Source organism: Protopterus annectens, chromosome 8.part0 (assembly GCF_019279795.1).
Source record: "Protopterus annectens isolate FY-2018-M chromosome 8.part0, PAN1.0, whole genome shotgun sequence".
Lineage (NCBI taxonomy): Eukaryota > Metazoa > Chordata > Ceratodontiformes > Protopteridae > Protopterus > Protopterus annectens.
This window is the reverse complement of record NC_056741.1, coordinates 419,333,375-419,356,997: the sequence shown is the minus strand read 5'-3', so window position 1 is coordinate 419,356,997 and position 23,623 is coordinate 419,333,375. Positions and strand designations below refer to the sequence as shown.

Genomic DNA, 23,623 nt, shown 5'->3' with positions numbered 1-23,623 from the left:
ATTACTAATATCATGTGTTAAAAATAAACGCAAAATAATTATTTGAATTAATACTTAATAATGTTGCCTTTCCATGAATAACAATGCTACTACATGTGCAAAGTCATTTTTATGTTGCTTGCAGTTAAGAAAAAAAGTATTGTTGCATCATTGCCATCTAAAATAAAAAATTGTGTGCAGATTTTCACAACTGAGGGTAAAGCTTGCTACAAGTACTGCCTGCAGTGAGCTTTTCTTGCAGTAATAAATCACAGCTTATGTGGAGATAATGATTCGTAAATATATATTTTGCTGAAATGAATCTTCGAATGTGGACATTTCTCCCTGCAGTACTGTGAGCTTGAAAGTGAATTGCTATGAATGATCTCTGTATATAAAGGTTTGAAATGCAGATAGCACTACAGCTCAGAAATATTGATTCATTGCATCCTTTTTCACATCACTTTAGATTCAGTGAGATTTAAAAAAAAAATCAGATTTATTTGGTGCCTAAGAGTGGAAGTAGAGTTTTGGTGAGCGGAATGAATTAATTACACTTTGTGTGAGACAGAATCCCAATACTAGAGTATTTATTTCACATTTGAAAATGGCTAGAAGTCTGAAAAGCACTCTGCTATAAGGCAGATTATTGCTTTTGGACTGAGTGCAGAAAAATATTGAAGTTTTTCTCTCTCATTTATTTGATGCTGTTTATCAGTTATTGTTTTATTTTTCCCTGTATGTCTCTTCATCTGTTAAGTTTGCTTATGCTTAATTATTTGGATTTATTTAACTAAACTGTCTTTAGTTTTATATTTATTTTATTTGACATTTGTTGACCGGGAAAGTCCAACTGTGTCAGACATCCATTTTCAGTGGAGGCCCGGGGAGAAAGGCTCCAGAAAGCATAACAATGGAAATAGAAATAAAATAGAAAATAGAAAAATATTTTACAAAGATGAAAAACAATCATTCAACAATAAGAACATTTTACAAAATTGATATACAGTGATAATTACAGTTTGAAGGAAGTGTAGTTTATATATTATGGGTGGGTTTGATGGCATTACTACTATTAAACTACAAAGTATTTTAAATAAAATCCCTACCTTCCATGCCTGGATAGCACATAACAAGCCTGACCTCATTGCAGCCACAGAAACATGGCTAAAACCCTATATAAAAAGCTCAGACTTCCTTCCCCCTGGCTTTGCATGCCTCAGCTCAGATAGACCACGCCAAAAAGGAGGAGGTGTAGCACTGATATACCTCAACACCTTTAACATAGTCCCATATAACTCAACTTTACCCAGCTTCTCCACCACAGAGATTCTAATATCCTTCCTAAACCTACTTTCTCCTGGCACAAATAATAATCCTTGCCTAAATCCTGAAAAAAACCCACTTGAAATAGCCACACTCTTCAACACATATTTCATAGACACCATAGCTAATCTCACCACCAAATTCCCTCCTAACCAGCCCAACCAATCTGAGCCCCCATCTACTAATACCTCCTTTTACCTAGCACCTATCCCAACTGCCACTGTAAAGGAACTTCTCAGACTAAAACCTTGCACTACTGCCCCTGATAACCTGCCCCCAGAATTCCTTCAAATAGCTGCAAACTCCATTGCCTATCCTATCAGCTTACTTCTAAATAGGTCCATTAATGAGTCTTATGTTCCCTTAATTTGGAAAAGAGCATTTATCCTCCCAGTACACAAAGGTGGTACCAATACTGACATCACTAACTTTAGACCCATCGCCATTCTTTCTCCTATCTCTAAAATCCTGGAAAAATGTATCCACACCCAGCTCCAAAACTTCTTACTCAGTAATAACCTACTCACACCAACCCAGCATGGCTTTAGGCCTGGCCATAGCACCACTACAGCTCTCATATCTTTCTGTGACTCTGTCAACAAAGCTAGGGACACTGGGAAACTTGTCTCTACACTATTTCTTGACCTTTCCAAGGCCTTTGACACTATCTCCCATAATCTCCTTCTTAAAAAACTGTTCAGCTTAGGACTCTCCACTTCCACACTCCTCTGGCTAACTAACTTCCTCACAAACAGGCAACAAGCCACCAAATGGCTACACTCCTTCTCCCCTTTCATGATCACCATCACTGGGGTCCCCAAGGTTCCATCTTAGGGCCTCTGCTCTTCAGTATGTTTATAAATGACTTTCACTGTTCTCTAACCCACAGCTCAGTCATACAGTATGCAGATGACTCCACTATCATCTGCACTGCTAGTTCTTCACCCAAACTCCTGGAACTTACCCAGTCAGATCTTACTTCAACTGAATTATGGATGGCTTACAACCACCTTGCATTAAACCCTAAAAAAAAAAAAAAATTAATGCTTCTCACCCCAAAAAATTCCATGACTATTAAAGACTCTTTTACCATTCTCTCCCAAGATAACACTACCATAGAAGTGGTCAACAATACCAAACTCCTAGGGTCACTATAGATGAAAACCTAACTTTCGACTTGCACATACATAGCAATATTTAAAAAACACATCAGAAGCTATGGATGCTATACCACCACAAAACTTTCCTAAATTACTCCTCAAAACTAGCTATTGCCTCTTCTTTTCTGCTCCCAACACTTTTATATGGGGATCCTCTCTTCACCAACATACAGGCCAGTCTTAAATCCAAACTAGATTCATGCCAAATATAAGATTGCCAAATTTGACACAAATAAATAGCATGCCTCTCACCACTGCTCCTCTCTGCAACTTCTAAACTGGCTACAACCACCTCATCATCTCACATATACTTCTAAATAGGTCAACTCTCAACTGCCCACAAACTAATATTCAAGCCATCTACCTGTCCTTCCCTTTCTTCTCTGTTTTCCCTATACCACCCTAAAAGGCCACTCCGCTCTGAAAATCAAATGCTTCTACAAGTGAAAAAAACTAATCTTTCAGTTGGCCAAATGCTTCACTCCATTTCAACTGCTAGGCTATGGAACTGCCTCCCTCCTCAGTTCAGGACTACTATTAATGCCCTCCCCTCTTCAAAAAATCTCTGAGACACCATCTCTCCTCCAAGTGGCTTTGCTGATGTACTAGGTCCTCAAAAGACATAACCTGAACTCATACTGTGTAACATTCTACTCAGTGCTGCTTACTATTAAATGTCTGCTTTTTAATAATGTATAATATTGTACTCAGTACTGCTTGCTATTAAATGTCTGCTTTTAATAATTATTACTCATAATGTTTTCTACTCCATGTATGTATTGTCTTTGTTTTTGTCTATTTTTTACATATGTACTGTTTGCTTTTCTCTATAATTACATATGTATTATGTATGCATGTATTATTTATTGTGGAACTTTTTTCCCCGGGCCTCCACTGAAAATGGGTACATTTGATCCAGTGGACCGTCCTGATAAACAAATGCAAATGTTGTGTCTTTCAGCTTTTCCCGGTTAGGGGTCGCCACAGCGGAACTAAGGTCCACTAATGATTGGCAGTAGATTTTTACATGCCAAGTTGCCAGCCCTGACGCACAACGTTCAACGAAGGTATGCCTATTCACACATGTCTCCACACAGAAGACACTCTAGCTGAGAATCGAACAGGACAATGTTTTACTGTGAGGTCACAACGCTACCGCAGCACCACCACGGTAAACAAATGCAAATAAATAAATAATAAATAAATAAATAAATAATGCCAGTTGAAAATTCTCTCATCAGTGCATATTTAAATCTAAGAGTACATGAATAATGGTTAATACAGGTTGTTCTTCTGGTTACAATTTTGTAGAGAGGCTGACAAGAGTGCAAGTATAATGAGGTTTGTACAATTTAAGAAGGGAAGATCTTAGGAAGATAAGGAGAGATTAAGAGAAGGTAAAGGTTTGGATAAGTACATCAGGAAGATTAGAGGCAAGTCTATAGAAAGGGAAAAAAAAAAATATATATATATATATCTAGGTCCATGATGAGTATTATTTTATACAAACAGATGGCTAAATTAGATCTGAATTGTCCTATTATTTAATATCACTTCATTGGGATATATAAGATTGAGCATCTGTTGTTTCAGTTTTGAATATCATGCTTAACTTTATCACAATATGTTGGATTGTGTGAGCTGGCAATGCACTTTCACTGTTTTTCCTTTTTTCTTCACTATAGTGTGACTGCGGAGTTAGTATATATAAGTAAGGCTTTGAGGAGGCCAAGTATCCACATACAGAGCAATATCATTTTTTTATATTTTTCAAGTTACACTTTTTAGCTCTGAATGCTCAGAAAACAGTAACTCATATGACTGTAACTTGATCAAACTTACAGAAGCCTTTAATAACATCTAGTGGCAACTATATTCTTTGTAACTGAAGTTGATCAGAAAGCGAACATTTTACTTTGCCAATTTACCAAATACATTAATTCATTAATGGATTATTAGAATGATTTATCAAACTGCTGTCATATCAAAGAAGGCTAAAAAGACAGGTTAGTTGTGAGGTTGTCAATTAATAGTAGGTAAGATTTTATTGTATATACTCAGTTCAACACAGGCATCTCTGCTCGGGATAACTGTTTATTGTATCTGAGTTTGGAATTCAATATCTGGGATATCAGCTCGTACCATTTATATTAATGCACACAACTTAACCATAATTCATTCGGGTGCTTGAATTTATGGTCTGAATAAGAGTAATATGCATAAAGATTTGTGCAAATTGTAGGTTGAACATAACATTTATTGGCAGATTACACCACCATAGTTTAAATATAATTGATTTGCCTTTAACCCACAGCTTTTCAGACCGAAATACAGAACATATTTCAGTAGTGCCCACAAATATATCTGCTTTTATCTATTCTGTCTCCACAGCATTGGTATAGTGCTACTGCACTTGCTTTAGTTTTTTGCACACTCTAGCTAAATGATGATTACCTCTACAAGAAGCTTGATTTAAAGTTTTATATATATCAACTTTTCATGCTAACACTACAAAATGTGCATTGGGATGTAGTTTGTCTGCATGTTTGTCATTCAGGGGTCATCTAGAATGTCATCTGGTTGCCTGTGGAATTTTCATGCATTGCTCTTATTTTACACATTTCTAACCCTTCTGTAATACATTTAAATTGCACACTCTATAGTTCACATACTATGGACACACACATGCCGTTCTTCAATTCTCATTCAGCTTCTCCCAAAAGTCTCCTTAGCTGATCAATTCTGTGTCCTACAAGTGAATCAATCTTTAAATTCAAACTCTTTCTCTTTGTGTTAAAAGTATCCATTGTTATGTGAACCCTTTGATTTCTTGTAAAAGACTCAAAATGTCTCACTTATGGCAGTTTTTTTTCCCTTTGGCTTGCAGCGTGCCTGGAATTTGCCTTTTTAAGACTTCATTCTTATTTCTTTCTTCATATCTAAAAGCTTGCTTCTTTGGCCTGTGACATAAAGAAACACAATACACTGAACATTTTTGGACATTCCTAAGGCAGTGAGATACGGGTCTACTTTAAGCTCTTAAAAGCAGTAAAGCCCGAATCAGAATTGATCGACACGGAAAGAGCTAACCGTGAATACGTCAAACGAACGAAACAGTGAAAGGGGAACTATCAAAATTGCATAGTTGGCCCATCTGCGGTGTAGCTCCTTAAGGTAAGTGTGCAATAGTTACAGACCTTAGGGTTAGGGAAGGGTTAAGGTAAGTGCATAGGTAGGTAGTATATGTAAGGTTTTGTGTAGGTAATGTATGTAAGGTTTAGTGTAGGGTTTTCTTAAGTGTATGTGTGTGGAATATTTAGTTTGTTTGGGTATAGCTCTGTAGGGTGAGTGTACGGTTGTTACGGACCTTAGAGTTAGGGAGGGGTTAAGGATAGTGCATGGACAGTTGTGTATGTGGGGTTAGTGTAGGGTTAGCAGTAGGACTTTGGTGCTTTAATTTAGGGTTACAAGTAGGGATTTGGTTAGTGTATATATGTGTTTTTATATTGTGTTTGGGTAGGTAATGTGTTGCGGGTGGTGGGTTGGCCGACTATGACGGTGCGAGGTTTACATTTTCGCACTTTAGTACGTTCGATGTATCCACGGTTTGATCTTTATGTGTCGCGTGATTCAGATTCAGGTTTTTCATGTTTCGAGGGTATAAAGTAGACCCGTGAGATACAGCTCAAATGGTCAATCTATGATGTTGCCTGTCTCGTGTATCATATGAGACACTGAGGCTGGGTATGTGTTCAAATCATTTATTGTACATAAACACATCAGAAGCTGTAACTGGAACATATACTTCAAACTTCATAAACTAACTGACTGACATTACTTTAAACATACTTGCATGTGCATCTCCATTCATGCCTGCGTTCACTCTGACTGACTATACAAAATGGCATTGATCTTACATGTGCTCAGTAACTTATTTACACGTGCTGTCTAGCTACAGTGGCTATCTATGTATAATGCACAAAATTATCTACATACAACTCCTGGTTTTCCCACTGGTTTTCCCTGCAGTTTCAGAGTTGTTTGTAGTTGTGAGGTTGACATCCTACTTTAGTGGCAGAGTGAAGTGTGAAAATAGAAATTATAAGCGTAGGATACATGACTGTTCAGTGTGATAAAATACATTTGCCTTTTGAACTTTCTGTCAAAATGCAAAAGAGAGAAAAAAAAGACTTCTGGCAGAATTAGAGCAAGGGATAGCTTGCTTGTCAGTTCTTGCTCACTCATAACAATTTGCCTAGCTACATATCCTATCTGATAAAGACCCCATGTGGAAAGCACATGACATCAGAAGTAATACAGGGAGTCCAAAGTCAGAGTATATGAAAACTGCAATATACAGTGTTAGGTATCTGCCTTTTCTGCATGGAAAATATCAAACTTTTAAGTTTCTAGAGTAAAAAGGCGCACACATAAGCATCTACTAGTTCAATATTTCACTGAAAGCTGAAAACACAGTGCAATGTCACATGGCTCAGATCAAAGCAACAGCTATCATAAAGCTATATTACATTATTTCCCATATAAAGTATGTAACATAAGAGGTAGACCATTGTTGCCAGAACCATACTTGGTTGCCAGTGGTGAGGTTTATCATAAGTACCTATCTGTAAAACACATATGTTGATGTGCTTTGCTTGACCTGGGTCAGCTATTGCAACCAGTTTGTCAGCAACTGCAGCTATAGGGGTAGAGCTATAGTCATTAATACCCCTATGACAGTTTGCACATCTGGTGTTGTTCAGTACAAATATATATGATCAGGCAAGTATTTATCATCACCTCATGTACCCGTTTCTTCTGCACAAGTGATACTCATTGTCTGGAAGAGATAACATGCACAACTGAAACAATTACATCAAGAAGCTCTTCCAAAGGTTTTGTAATAAGTATTGGTGACATATCTAACATAATTTAAAATTTGCTTCAGCTATTGTTCTGCAGTTCTTATCTACAAGGAGCTCAAGGATGTTTACAAAGTCAGTGGCAAGGAAATCACTGTTTCAGTGACCGTAGTAGCATGTTATTGGTCAAAAGTACAATGCCCTTCCAATAAAATGTTAATATTTTTCAATTACCAGTTCCCAGAAAGAAGACATTGTAGAGGCGTCCATTAGCAGCTCGAACCCTGGTTACTGCAATTTTTACATAGCTGTCATATTGATCAGATACACAGAGAGGTTGATCCCCTTCAGCATACAGCACTGTCTCAAGTTCATTGTTAGTTCTGATGATATCCATAGCAGCTTTCTGTGGGACACCAGTAATACACTGCCAAGGGGAAATAAAACCAAAATATTTCAGCATACAGATCCAAAATAATTAGAGTAGTTTTAGTATTAGTATTTTTTGTTTATGCTCTAATAATAAAAAAAAAGGTTAATTCTTAATTAAAAATCTAGCTCTCTATTTGCTTATATTTATATTAACTGCCTGACAGTTTAATGCAAACTGCTCTGCTTGTAGTCCTCAGTTTGACCATCTCAGTTTTTCTTGTCTACTTTGTGGAAAACAGAAACTTTCAGAGCTTCAGCCCCTGCAACATGCAAAAATGTGGATTACCTTTACGGCCTTCTTGGAGATTCTATTCAGTCCCAGAAAAAAATCTAATTATTATATCCACAATTTCTACTTCTCAGAGAAGTCACCCAGAAGAGAGAGAGAGAGAGAGAGTTTACCAGGCAGCTGCAGTTGAGACATTCTCAAATGAATGATGAAATGACTCACAATTACTTACTTCTAAAATTAGTACATAAACATAGTTTCTTCACTTCTGGCACCATGTGACATATGGTATATCTGTGAGGCTGAATGAATGAGATGGAAACCAATTGGATGAGACCAGCTTCATTAGCATGTATATCAGAATTCTCCATTGAACAGGTTAGCAAACTACCTGACACTCATATTTTATATAATTCATAGGTACTAAACACTTAAAGCTGTATGCTTATCTATTAAAACAGTCAAGAACTGAACTTGCTGCCCAGAATTAAAGACTTAAAACCTACCAATAGAACGTGTGACTATTGCTATATGAACAGGCTAAGCAATGGGTGAATATGGAGAACATAGAAAAGGAAGCCTTATTATCAGCACGGCAAGCCATCATGGGATGGAAGTGGCAGTGATGTAGCAATTAAACACTTAAATACCACAATACTACAGCACACCTCTTTGTGGCATCTACAGCCAATGCAGAATCAGAGGAGAAGATTTATAAAGAAGCAAATAAAGTCATGTTAAAGAGTTGTGTAGCTACCAACCAAAGAACTCTATAATACAAACAGTATACAAAATAATAAAATAGACACATCAAGTGCCTGCTTCCTTTCAGAATCTGTCCGAACAAAGAACAAGGACACGATCATGTCTCATTTCATATACACACATTTGTATGCCTCTGTCTGTATATAGTATGTGTGTGTGTGTGTGTGTGTGTGTGTGTGTGCACGTGTGTGCACTTGTGTGTGTGTGTGTGTGTGTGTGTGTGTGTGTGTGTGTGTGTGTGTGTGTGTGTGTGTGTGTGTGTGTGTGTGTGCACGTGTGTGTGTGTGTGTGTGTGTGTGTGTGTGTGTGTGTGTGTGTGTGTGTGTGTGTGTTATATGAAACATGGAAATACAGGGGCTGGTATGCAACAGAACTGATACAATTTCAAAGCACACAAGTAAGGTCACAGCTCGTACAAATGGACTGCTGAATAGAACAACAATTGGAATGTTGCATAAAAGCATCCAGGGACCCAACCAAAAGCAATAAGGCTCCACAGCTCTCAAAAGATAAGACACAGCAAAGCTGTCTTTTTATCTTTTCTCTGTTTTATCTTTTGAGAGCTGTGGAGGTTTACTGCTTTTGGTTGGGTCACTGGATGTTTTTGTGCAACATAACTGATACAATGTAGAGCAGATTATCTCATAAAAGATACAGATCTGTTTCCCCATGTTATAATGCAAGATATCAGTGATAAGTTATTCCTGCATACTGTACATCTCATTTAAACAAAAGCTTTCTTCTTTGTAAGATTTTATAAGCTGCTTAAACATTTTATAACATGTTGCATTTGCATAAAAAAGAAAAAGTGTAAAATGTGATTTTCTTTCTTACCCTCTTTGCAAATTAAAACAAAATGTCTAAAATTTCAGTGTAAATGAAACTTCCCTTTTTGTTGCTTTTGCATATTTGCTTTTACTTTGATGTGATTCACGTTTGTTTTTTTTTTGTATATTTTCCAGTTTACAGAAGAGATATAAGGCACATCTACAAAATGCCACCATTTTTAGATAACTGTATGTATAACAATTTCTATGCCTACACTGCATTGTTCCTATACTTTCTTTCAAAGCTGTTTATGGATATAGAACACTTCATAAAATGCCACTTCAGAAACTCTTTATTGCTGAAAATACTTCTACTGACTGTAAACTTTGATAATTTTACTGCTGGAGAGGCAACAATTTTTCAACATTTCTTCACACGCAGAATGCCTAAAAGTTATCAGCATGCAATACTCAGTGTTTGCCGTATCTGTGCCCACTCCATCCCATCCTTATTATAATTAACTCTGGGGTTGCTACAGATTGGGTAAAAATGATTAAGAATGACATTACATATATTGAGTCATACACTGAAATTCTGATTCTATTCAACTGGCAAAACTGCTATCAACAGTATTTAAGTGATAGGAGTACACATTTCCCATTCCCATTTGTAAAGAAAATTGTGAAAAATATTTTTTATGCACTACTGTTACCAAAGAGCCCTTTACATTGGGCTTATGGAGGGTGATGTGGCTCAACATCACTGGGTACAGAGGTCCATGGACAAAATTCTGTCATACTGCTCCTGTGCTGCATGGTCTGGACTGACTGCAGCTTCCTGTCAGTTGTGTTATATCACTCCTGTGCTGCATGGTCTACTGACTGCAGCTACCTATCAGTTGTGTTATATCACTCCTGTGCTGCATGGTCTGGACTGAGTGCAGCTTCCTGTCAGTTGTGTTATATCACTCCTGTGATGCATGGTCTGGACTGACTGCAGCTACCTGTCAGTTGCGTTATATCACTCCTGTGCTGCATGGTCTGGACTGACTAAAGCTACCTGTCAGTTGTGTTATATCACTCCTATGCTGCATGGTCTGGACTGACTGCAGCTTCCTGTCAGTTGTGTTATATCACTCCTGTGCTGCATGGTCTGGACTGACTGCAGATTCCTGTCAGTTGTGTTATATCACTCCTGTGATGCATGGTCTGGACTGACTGCAGCTTCCTATCAGTTGTGCTATATCACTCCTGTGCTGCATGGTCTGGACTGACTGCAGCTACCTGTCAGTTGTGTTATATCACTCCTGTGCTGCATGGTCTGGACTGACTGCAGCTTCCTGTCAGTTGTGTTATATCACTCCTGTGCTGCATGGTCTGGACTGACTGCAGCTTCCTGTCAGTTGTGTTATATCACTCCTGTGATGCATGGTCTGGACTGACTGCAGCTACCTGTCAGTTGTGTTATATCACTCCTGTGCTGCATGGTCTGGACTGACTGCAGCTTCCTATCAGTTGTGTTATATCATTCCTGTGCTGCATGGTCTGGACTGACTGCAGCTACCTGTCAGTTGTGTTATATCACTCCTGTGCTGCATGGTCTGGACTGACTGCAGCTACTATCAGTTACATTATATCACTCCTGTGCTGCATGGTCTGGAATGACTGCAGCTACCTGTCAGTCGTGTTATATCACTCCTGTGCTGTACAATCTGCACTGACTGCTCCTACCTCTGTCATGTTATATCACTTCTGTGGTGTGTGATCTACACTGACTGCTAGTACCTCCCTGTCCTGTCATTTCACTCCTGTGCTGTACGATCTGCACTGACTACTGCTACCTCCATCGTGTTATATCACTCCTGTGGTGTGTGATCTGCACTGCTGTTGGTACCTTTTGGTCCTGTCATATTGCTCTTGTGGTATGTAATCTGCACTGGTTGCTCGTACCTCTCAGTCCAGTCATATGATTCTTATGGTGTGCAATCTGTACTGGCTGCTGGTATATCTCAGTCCTGTCACTTCACTCCTGTGCTGTATGATCTGCACTGACTGCTGCTACCTCTGTCGTGTTATATCACTCCTGTGGTGTGTGATCTGCACTGCGGTTGGTACCTTTTGGTCCTGTCATATTGCTCCTGTGGTGTGTAATCTGCACTGGTTGCTGGTACCTCTCAGTCTTGTCATGTCATTCCTATGCTGTGCGATCTACACTAGCTGCTGGTATATCACAGTCTTGTCAGGCACAGATATGGCAGTGACTGCTGGTGCCTCTCAGTCCCATAATACTGCCCTGTGATCTGTGATCTACACTAGTTGTCTTTTTACTGCCAGATTTAAGTTCTTGATACTGACCATCCAGGCCTACCCAGTCTGAGCTCTGTCTATTTAAAAGAATCAGAAGAAAGGGAGTGCTACACAATAGATGTAAAAACAACTAAGAACTTTAATAACAAAACAAAAAACAGGATAAGCACTTTCAGCGTGTGTCTTCTTCAGATCCTGCTGGCAAATGTTAAAATCAACCTATTTAAAAGCAGTTCTTAGTTGTTTTTACGTCTATGGTGCAGCGCTCCCTTTTTTCTGAATCTTATTCTGTTGTTTTGGAGCATTCTTCAGTGGTGTTCTATTGATTTTGCTGCAATTTCTATTTAAAAGAACTCCTGGTGCTCTATTTCCATTGGGTTCCTCTCAGAGAATCAGGTGAGGCATGCTGGCTATTCCCAGGATTATGTCAGAAATATTAAGTATGCAGTTTTTGGCCACCTTGTTCCGGTCCTAAGGAATGAATGATTTCCTGATATGGTACTGCAGTACTGAGACCATGTTCTGAAGTTCTGTTAAATACAATAATTTCCAAACAGCCTATGTTAATCAATAAAGACCATCAATTTTAAAAATGATTTTTATTTATTTGTCTTATATATTATACATATTTAAAAATGTTATTTTAGCACATCATACATTAGAAGGGTAATGCTCATAGTGTATCACTTTTGATGAACTCTGAGATCAGAATATTTTAGTGAAAATATGAGACATTTTGATTTGTTTCTTAAGTATCTCTTTTTCTCCAAATTGCAGAAGTATCTTAAAAGACTATAATTCTCATTCCTTTGTGCTATTTCAAGGCAAAGAAAATATCTACAGAATCTGTTTACAAGTTTGGGTACATCCTGTATAACAGACCCATTATTTTCCACAAGTTCTATGAGGAAATGTTCTTTTCTTAACCTTTATGTATGTGTGACCAATTTGAATTCTTTCTCCAGTGTCCTTTGTGAATTCCTCTAATTGCAGTTTTATAAATTATTTTGTCCTTTAGTCTTTTACACATTTTTGTAATGTATATATATATATATATATATATATATATATATATATATAGAGAGAGAGAGAGAGAGAGAGTTTCTCCCATTTATAATCTTGTTTAAAACTGTTTATATATTTTGTTCCTTAAGTATACTGATATTTACCTTTGGAATGTCTCCCAAATAGTCTGCAATGGTATTACTGAGCTCCTTTCTAACTATTTTTTTACATCTGCCTAGATAACTCACTCTTTAATGTGGTTTGCAGTTGCACCTTTAGTCTCTTTCAGTCTGGTTTGGTACTGCAGACAACTAACATTTAGACCAAAGATAACTTCCCGGGGATCATGTCAGTCGCCCTGCTAGACAGGGGTCCAGGGAAGTAAATAGTGTGGAAGAAATAGTCAGGGAATTGTTATGGCTAGGCTTGTATAGGCCTTAGGGCCGATAGCCTAGTACCAACCTATGAACCTATGAACTTCCGTCATAACAAGGTCATTATCCAACGAGAAGGAAGTCATTTATAGCTGTGTGCAGCAGTTTATAAAATATACTTATAAATTGTTTCACATTTAGACAAGAATGTTTACAATATTTTTCCCTCTGGCAGTGAAATCAAAAGAGATATTATAAATGACAGAAAAAAATGCAGGAAATACATGGTGATTAACTCCTCTGCAAACAGTACCAGGTGTTTCCTATTTTATCACTTTATGTTTGGTAGGTTTGGCTTTCCAGTTACAGTGTTCTGTTATCCAGTAAATAAGCAATGATTGCCATTGCATACCCCTGTGCTTAGATTTAAGTAGAGTATATCCATTCCAATAATTGCTCAATGTCCACATTTATTTCAGGTTTTACTTATTTTCTTTTTATTTGTCCCCAGACCCCCCCCCACAACGTACATCAAGCTTCTTTCTCCTTTTTGAGAGAATTCCCATAAGGACAGGACCTAATGATTTATTTGCATAAATGTAAAGTTCTCTGGGTTTAATTTTGCCAAGTATTTTGGGTTTCTAATAGCATGTAGGGAATGGACTCCATTCCTAAGTCAGAGTACAATTAGAGTTCATGAAATTAATATTTTTCAGTCTTTATTGTTAACCAAAAGTGTTCTTCTCAGCACCTGCAATGTGCCTAGAATTGCACCTTTTGTAATTCACATGGGATTACATGTATTTGTAGCATATTTAAGTATACCTATAAATTCCTTTTATTAGAACTGCTACTTCTACTGCTGTTGGAACAATCTGTGTTTTCCCCCATTGCTCTCATTAATGCTTGCACATCCTGGTATTTTATGACTTTGTCTCTCTCAATAAGTAAGACACTGTAATCACTGGAAGTAGCAATTTCAATGATGAATGTTAATTTTGTCTTTTTTTTCATGGACTGTTGTATCTGTTTTTCTCACATCTGTTAACTGTTGGTAATGGGTGATCCCATTTGATATAAACTTCATCATTCTCTACAATGCTTTGTGGTTCACGTTTCCAATGATTCTCAGCTGCTTCTGTATTATAGCATTTGCACAATCCCCAGTGCAACAGCCTTTCCACATTATTGGCCTTCTGCCATGAATATATCACACCCAGGAACAAGATGTGCGGCTGTTTTACAGAACATGCATTTATCCGTTTCTTAATGTACATGTGGGCCGCTATCTTAGGCTGCCATTATTAGCCTTTCATCTTTAGGTTTTTAATTCACATCTCCTTAACTATTCCTGCATCAAATCTTGATCAACATGAAGTTGTTCCAGAAGATCTGTGTAGTTGGCACTATCTTTATGGATTTTCCAAATTTCTTTCCTTATTATCTGATCCTTTCCTTTATATTCTTGCTTTTGTTTTTTGGCACATTCAGTTGCTGTCTGATTTTTGTCTGCTTCTGGTTTGATTTCCATTTCCACTTGATGCAGAAATGCTATTGTTAAACAAAGCAAAAATCTCACCTTAGACTTCTCCTCCTAATGTTTTAAAACTTTCACTGTGTTTGGATCTGATGAGGTCAGGAAATTCGTATACAGTCCCACAATTGCAGATCTATACATGTAATCAATTCCAAGCAGGCCCATACCACTTTCAGAGCAAGGAATGCATATTATTGATATACACTTATATTTATATATAATTTCAGAAGCATGAAGAATTTTGCTTTTGTTTTGGTGTCCAATTGATCCAATACCTTTTGAGGTCAGTCAGTCAACCCAAAGCTATAAGTCAGAACAGGAAGAGCAAACTGGTTTATAGCTTGGACTTTATTCCTGTATGTTAAGGCAGTTTTCAGCATCAGTTTCAGGCATCTGAAGTATTTCTTACTGAACTTTATTCTCAACTGTTCATGTTTTATTGTCAATCCTTTATCCATTCCCATATATTTATATAATTCCCCTGCTCAAGCTCCTTTATATCACATTCCTCCAAAGTTGACATTTTTTGGTGCTACAGATTTCCTCCTTTAAATGTTGCTTTTGCACATTTATCAGAACCAGATGTCATTCTTATATCATCTGATAACATTTTATCCATTTGTAGTTATGCTTTCACCTCCTCATCTGATGAACTGCATAGTTTTAAGTCATCCTCAAGAAGTAGATGGGACATCTTTAAATAAGGTTGGTTTCTGGAAGCCAAATTGTAACCATAGCCTGATCTGTTAAGTAAACAGTTTAATGGGTTAAGGGCAAGCCAAAACAGCAGAAGTGACAAAGAATCACCCTAGAATATACCCCTTTGAATTTTTATTCCTGGGATAATAATTTACCTTTTGTCCTGGCTCATTTGCAAAGTGGTTTGCCCAGGGAAGGCTTGTGCTATTGGGCTGCAGGACTGCAGCCCCCACCCCCAGCTGTAAAACAAAAAAGAAAAGCGAATAATAAAACAAAAATAAAAGTAAAACAAAAAAAAAAACAAACATGAGTCCCAAAACATTGCTCATGTGCACACGCTGCATTTCCCAATATCTAGACTGCTGGTGAAGCAGTCTGGACCATGCGCACAGAATCCAGACTGTCTCACCAGCAGTCCGGATTAGGAAGACAGCATTCAGCAGCAAATATCCCAGAAGTCTATGAAGTTACAACTGCATAGACTGGAAGGAGATCGGACTGCAACATCCGCAGGCTGGGTAACACCTGGCTTGATCTCATGGGAAGGACTAGGACAAGCCTCGCAGGAAGGGAAGGACTTGCTCTCATCGTGGCGGGCTTCTGGATGGATTGTACTGCAGGAAGGAATACAACAGACTTACTCTCATCGCGGCGGGCTTTTGGATGGATTGTTCTGCAGGAAGGAATACAACAGACTTGATTTTGGGTTCATGTAGTGTGTGTGTGTGTGTGTGTGTGTGTGTGTGTGTGTGTGTGTGTGTGTGTGTGCGCACGCGCATGTGTGTCTGTGTGTGTGTCTGTAAAATGCCCCAGTTGCTATATATTGGTGGCTACAGAACTCAGGATACACGGTGGTGGGTAAAGAATACCACAGGCTTGAACCCTGTACCTTAGGCCCAGGTGGCAAGAGCCTGAATTCCCTACCCACTACCAACTTTGCAGATTTTTACCTCATATCTGTTCTGTTCCTCATAAAATCTGTGGTTTCTGTATGTTTGTTTATTTACACAGTCAGTAGTGCAGTGGTAGCATTGTTGCCTGATAGCTACAGGTTCTCTGGTTTGATTCTTGGCTGGGGTGCCTTCTGTGTGGAGTTTGCATGTCTTCCCTGTGTTTGTGTGGGTGCGCTCTGGTGTCCTCCCATCTTACAAAGACATATGTGTGGAGTGTTTCTCCTTGGGCCTCTGCTAAAAATTGTCTTGTGTTCCAAGTCAGACTTTCCTGGTTAACAAATGTTAAATAAATAAAAATGACAAGCATTTGACTTTCAGACTTCATATTCTTCAGAAAGTACACAGTAACACAAAACCTTTTATTCTAGCAATTTGCTAAGTTTATAAGATGGATATTTGAAATTTGTCCCTATTTTTGGGACTGTATTCCCCCATTACTGGCTTTGTTCAGGTTTTGTTGTGCTAAGGTTGAGAGCTATGGTAAGAACTGAATTCACTGAATATATTTGGGGGTTATATTCCCCCATTACTGGCTTTGTCCAGGTGTTTTTTGCTAAGAGGTTGAGAGCTATGGTGAGAACTGAATTCACTGATTATGTTTGGAGGCTGTATTCCCCCATTACTGGCTTTGTTCAGGTGTTTTGTGCTAAGAGGTTGACAGCTATGGTGAGAACTGAATTCACTAAATGGTAGCCATTTAAGTTTCAGTCTTCCTCTCTTTCGCAAAACAGCTGATTTGGCATAGTGGTATGCTGCTCTCACTGTTTTGCACAGGGTCCTGGGTTCAAGTAATGGCAGTAAAATGTATGGTGGTAACACAGCATTTTATTCTAGCAACTTTCCAACATTATACAAGCAATGTATAAAATGTGTCCCTGGTTTTTGGGCTTGTGTCCCCCCCACCAATAAATTTTGGCTTTTTCCAGATTTCTTGTGCTGCAAAGTTCAGAGATACAGCTGAGTGTTGAGTAGATTTTACAAGGAGCTGAGAGCTGCAGGGGAGCAAAAGTTTAGTGCTGTTTATGCTGAGTCTGCTTGCATTGTTAATAGCGCAACATGTAATGTACTTGCTTTTAATGCAGAAGGCTGTGAGTTCTACTCCCACAGTAGGTAGATGCATTGCTGATACTGTACTGTGTTGCAAAGGGGGTGGATGCTACAGTCCTTTTTGGTGAAGATACCAAGTAACTATGAACCTGTTATCAGTTTGCCATCCATTCCCTATTGCAATATTACTAGCTTATCATTTTTATTCTAACATAGGCAATTTATTCCTTAAGGGCAACATGCACTTTATTTGTAGATGAAACAATGAAATATAAAGTTGTTTGCTAGCAGCAACCTCTTCATTAGTTACAGATCTCTTTAATGTGAAATTATTTAGATGACTTTTACTTCTTCAGAGATTTTGCATATTTTCTGATACTGGTGGACTACAGAAGTTTGAGAAGACTTTTATGATGGAAATGTTCTGAACTGGGCAGTTTTGTCATTATTGGTGCATGCATTTTGTTTCATTGTTTACTGGAAAAATGTTCAAAGCAATAAGTTTAAAACACCCTCTAAAACTCTACTGTATTGTTCAAGGAATATAATTTAATACAGTCAGGAAGGTGTATCAAAGAGCATGTGTATGTTTTGTGGGCAAGGGGCCTGTGATTTGAAAACAGTCCAAAGTTAATCTTTATCTGCCACTAGCAAAATGTATTTTCTTTGAATGTGGGTTTCAATGCTGTTTCAATGAATGTGAGTTTCAAGGGCAGAGAAGTTTTAATACTAAGTCTATTTTAATTGCGAGACTGCATTACTTTGTTTAGCAGATATCTATTAGTGTTTGTGCTGTAAAATGCAAAATAAAACTTTCAAATGAAATCCAAATCATCGCAAAAGTAAAGTAGTATGCACATTACAGTGTTTATGGTAAATTGGGTGAAATAACCAAGGAATGGGACATTGGAATGGCTGCAGGAGGGAGGCTCCATTCAACCATCAGTCTGATGAGCCTGATCTGCAAGGCCATGGAACGTATTATCATGGAACTTATAAACAAAGACATTGGCAAACTTCAAACACTGGACCCCACCCAGTTTGGGTTCATGAAGGGCCGATCTTCTCTCCTGAACCTGATTGACTTCTTCGAATCAGTCTCCAGAGCCGTGGATGAAGGTAAGGCGGTCCGCACACCCTGTCTGGACCTTGCCAAGGCCTTTGACACCACCCCCCACTCTGGAATCATAGATAGACTTTCTAAGCTGGGCATCAATCCCTACATAACTCGATGGGTTGCCAACTGACTTACTGACAGAACCCACATTGTAAAAGTAGCTGACTCCAAATCCAGCTCCAGACAATTGACAAGTGGAGTACCTTAGGGTTCAGTCCTGGGATCGCTGTTGTTTGGCATCTACTTCTCTGAAGTACAGACCAATACTAAGGGACTCTGGCTAACAAAGTTTGCAGGTGACTGCAAACTGGGAGCCATTATTAAATCCCCAAATAATGTGGATATTCTACAAAAGGGCCTTACAGAAAAAGATGCTTGATGCCAGAGCCATGGGCTCAAGCTCAATGCCAATAAATGTATAGTTATCCCCTTTGGGAAAAAACATGTACCCGTGACTTACTACATAGGTGGCAGTACACTAAAAAACGAAAGTGTGATAAGAGACTTAGGGACACAGGTGGACAGTGGTCTCACCTTTGATAACCACATTGCCACAACAGTCAGGAAATCCTTCTATGTGGCACACCTCATCACTAAGGGCTTTTCATCCAGGAAAAAGGAGGTAATTTTTCCACTGTACACATCCCTCATTAGACCGATTATAGAATGCAATGCCCCATTTGGTATGTACCTTTCAAGACATCTGCAACAACTGAAAAGGCTGCAGAAATACCTCACTAAAAGAATCACAAAGCAGATGCCCTACACTGACCGCCTTAAAAAACTCCAGCTATACTCTGTTGCATATCGTCTACTCAGAGGCAATCTCTGCTTAACATACAAGGCCATGTCAAACCCAGAGGTTTTGGACATGCTACACTTAAAGAAATACCAATCCCTCAGAACCACACACTCCAGGGATCTAAACCTTGTCATCACAATAAACAAAACATGCTGGAGGGATAGGTTCCTGACCCAGAGACTCCTCAGACTCTAGAATAGACTGCCCATACATGTCAAGCAGAGCGCCTCTTTGACCCTCTTCAAAAGGAACCCTGACAATTGGATGGGAGAAAGGAAATTCACCCCAAGGATCATGTCAGTCACCCTGCTAGACAGGGGTCCATGGAAGTAAATAGTGTGGGAAAAAATAGCCAGGGAATTGTTATGGCTAAGCTTATATAGGCCCTAGGGCCAATAGCCTAGTACCAACCTATGAACCATGATTTTGTGAGGGGGGAAGGGCACCAAACTCAAAGACAGCCCTGGCTGAACTATACCTTTCAATTGTCCAGATTTTTGCAGAATGAATAGATTTTTGATTCATTCTTATTTTTGGTTTGTTCCTCATAAAATTTGTGGTTTTCTGGCAAATCATTTAGGAATAAAGTCACTAAATAATGACAGACATCGAGTTTCAGACATCATAACCTTCAGAAAAATGCATGCTAAAGCAAGACCTGTTATTCTATCAACTGTCTAAGTTTATACAATAGCAATTTTTAGTACTGTTTGTAATTTCCCCCAATATATTTGGCCTTGTCCAGATTTCTTGTATTAAGAGGTTGAGAGGTACGTGCAAATAAATCGCTTTATAGAATTAGGAATATCTAAACCTCTCAACTGTCCCCAATTTTGGCTCAAAATGTTGCTCTCCTCCTAATAATCCCTCCGCAAAATGGCAATTTTGGAAGAAAACGTGGAGGGTTTACAATTATAAATAACTGTAATGATCAGAGTTATAGATTACTTTTATTTCAGAAATGCATGTAGATTCTCTTATTTTGTCAGCTGCTCAAGTTAACACTACTAATATTAAAAAGGCATCCCTTCTTTGACAGGGTCCCAGCTGTATTATGTGGCAATGTGTGCATCACATTTTAGTCCGTTTTTCATAAAATTGTAGTTTTCTGTCAAATTAATGGCAAATCATTAAAGATTGAAGTTAGAAAATAATGGCAGACATTTGAGTTTCAGATTTCATACCCTTCAAAAAATTCATACTAATGCAAGACCTACTACTATTCTATTATCTTTCTAAGTTTATAAGAGCAATAGTGCCCTTATTTTGTGCCTGTGTCCCACTTCTATGTATGGCTTTGTCTAGATTTTTTGCTCTGAGGTTGAGAGGTGTGAGTATCAAAGCCATCACCGTCAGCCAGAGACATATCAAATTGTGACATACTTGTTGCGCCCCACTCCCCCATGTAGTGACTTTGGATGTGTCCAAGCAAGGCAAGGAGCAGCTATGCAGTGCAAGTGTGCAGAGTATTCCCCCATCCGAGGTAGACACAGGTACGACAGTGGCTTTTCATCTGTCCTTGATTTTGCAGAATGTTCTGGCTTTCTGTCATATTTTTAAACTTTTGATTTATGCTTCTTATTATTCAGAAAATGCATGCTGTCGCAATGCCCTGTTGCTCTGTGTTTAAGTAGCAATGCTTTAATGACCATCAGGTAAGCTTGTTGGAGATTGTAAGATGCAAGCAGGCTTTAATAAGCATACTGTTAAAGAATTAACAACATTGAAAGCCTTTTTGTTGTTGCCATGCTGAGAATATTTACATAACTAGATAACGTATAAGCCTTAGGTACTGAAATTCATATGACAGTATTTGTAATAAAGGACAGGATTAGAGTATTTTCAGAAGCTCATTACATTTGTTGGAGACTTGCAGTCATTTTTGCAGGCTTTACCCGTAAACTAAACAGAATGCCAATCTATCATGTGTGGTCCATGACCTGTGCAGTAGTCCTTTAAGCAATTTATCTTGAGCTTGTTTCTTGTTTGCTATTCATTTTTTACTTTGATTATGTCTTTCCTATGAAACAAGTAAATAGTTGTTGTCAGGCAGTAGGTCTTTTTTGGACAAGAACATTTTTTTACAGCTGGGGTTATCAGCTACTTTCAGCATGTTACTTGGCACTTTTATAAAGCTGAATATAAATTATAATTAGAACTGCAGTGCAAGGAGAACTGGTTTGAATTGAGTGGTGCTTGTTTTTTATACTTGATTTTGACTGACATTCCAGTAATGTATTTAAAAAGCAATTTATTTTTTCATGCCTTACAACCTTTTTGTTTCCATCTAGATATTAAGTAAGCTGTCATGTAACCAATGCATTGAAATATTTTTTCTTCTACACTTCATTTTTGTCTTGACTGGACTCTAGTAATGACGGTTTGGCACCCAGGGCAGCGTAATTAATTAAAGTTCCAGTTGTTGTGGTTTTGAGAATAGCTCCACCCCTTTCTGGTTGCCCCCACCCCTTCACATTGGCCCAAACAATTCAGCTGTCTCCTGCAGCCCCCCTTTAATTTGAAGTCACCAGCTGCCACTGGGGTTGCCACTGTTTCATGTTCACTGTAATGTAACTGATCAATGTATATCTTAAACATTTGTAAGCATTCTTTTATCTATGACTGTGGGATGATGTAAATGCATTTTTTGTAATCTCTCCACGCCATACTTATATTCTTCACCTTTTACACCTCTCTGTTGTGTTTTTATTTTGCTACAAATAATTATTTGCTACATGCAACTTTATTTTATTACCCTTTTGTTCTGTTGTTGTAATTGACTTTATCTCTGTATCAGTTCCAATATGTATTTTGTGTATTCCTGTAAGACAAGTTATTAGTCTATAGTTCTTAGGAAGGTTTGCAGTTTCACTCTTAAGTAGTAGTATAATTTTTCCTGTTGTTAACCTGATTAATGTCTATTTGGGGTGCTAATATAAGTAACTCTTAGTCAGGGCTAAATCTCTGTGTAAAGATATTAATACTTTAAATCAAAAATTTGGTATTGCATCTGGGATTGGGGTTTTCCAGTTGGGAGCTTCTCTTAATTTTGTCTCAATTTCCCTGGCTGTTACTTCATCCCATTTTATATTACCTACATTAGAGATCATTACCATTTATTTTAATTCTTCTGTCAATCCACCATCTTTGTTATGTTCAGCATAATCTTTATACACACTTTTCCTATATGTGCATGTTTCTTTTTTTTGTGGTGCTTCTATTCCTTTTACTCATATTCCCAATTCTCTATAAATCTTTTTTGGTAATCAGCAAACTGTTTATTTTGCACTTCTCCTTTATATTATCTGCATACCCTCTAAGTCATCCTGTCTGTGCTGATATTTTATGTTTTTTCTGACTGTGCTGATATTTTTAGTTTATTACTGGCAATAGTGAACAATAAATTATGGTCTATTTTAATGCTATGCATTGCTTTTATCATGTCTATCTTTCTGAATATTTCTGATACCCTGTTCCCTTTTCTATATTCTTCTAACAGTGATGATACTTGCTTTATAGTTTTCTCTATTTGATGCTTCCTTGGTGGCATTTTAATTGTTCTCTTCCTTTCCTTTGTTATTCTACGTTTTTGGGTTTTTGGGTTAATACTTTATCTGTTATTAGTTTACCTTCTCAGTAATATATTTTATTTGGTTCTGTTATATATCATGTGAATTTCTCTTAATAACCTGATAACAGTGTTTATCAGTTTTACTAACCTTCTAACATTTTGTGTTTTATATGCATTCTTTAATCTAGTTCTTTCATCTATCTTAATATGTCTATTCATCTCTACTAAATCAAGCAGGTCTTCCCTTAAATCATTTTCTTCTGGACTGAGAACATCTTCTTTGCTCTCTGTTTCCTGCAATTATTTTACAGAAAGTTCCAGAACATCTTTCTGTAACATATCCTCTTCAGCTGGCCCACCACTCCACAGTATTACCTGCATTAGAGTTGCGGCTGTTTCTTGCTCCTTCCCCTGCTGTGCAACTTCAACTGGACTTTTGTACAGGTCTCCTGTAGAAGGGTTCAGAGCATAACCATGTGGATAATTTTCTTCAGATGCCTCCTGGAATAAATGCTGCTCCTTAATCTGGGGAGCAGACATTATTCCATCATACTGTGACATTGCCTAAGATTCTCCAGACTAAATCCTTTACTTTGTAGATAATATATAACAGTTTTATATTTGTTTAACTTCTACCTTTCTAATCCTCTTTTGTACATCCCCTTTCTTTTCTTAATTTTTTTGTATTGTG

General features: G+C 37.9%; 1 protein-coding gene across 1 annotated transcript in view; it reads right to left on the bottom strand.

Annotated features, from left to right (window-relative positions):
- Positions 1 to 23,623, bottom strand: part of LOC122808845 (semaphorin-7A-like) — an 851,812-nt gene that overhangs the window by 245,565 nt on the left and 582,624 nt on the right. Inside the window, exon 10 of the mRNA XM_044079936.1 lies at positions 7,562 to 7,754. Within this exon, the coding sequence (XP_043935871.1) occupies positions 7,562 to 7,754 (193 nt within the window). The remainder of the gene's footprint in view (positions 1 to 7,561; positions 7,755 to 23,623) is intronic.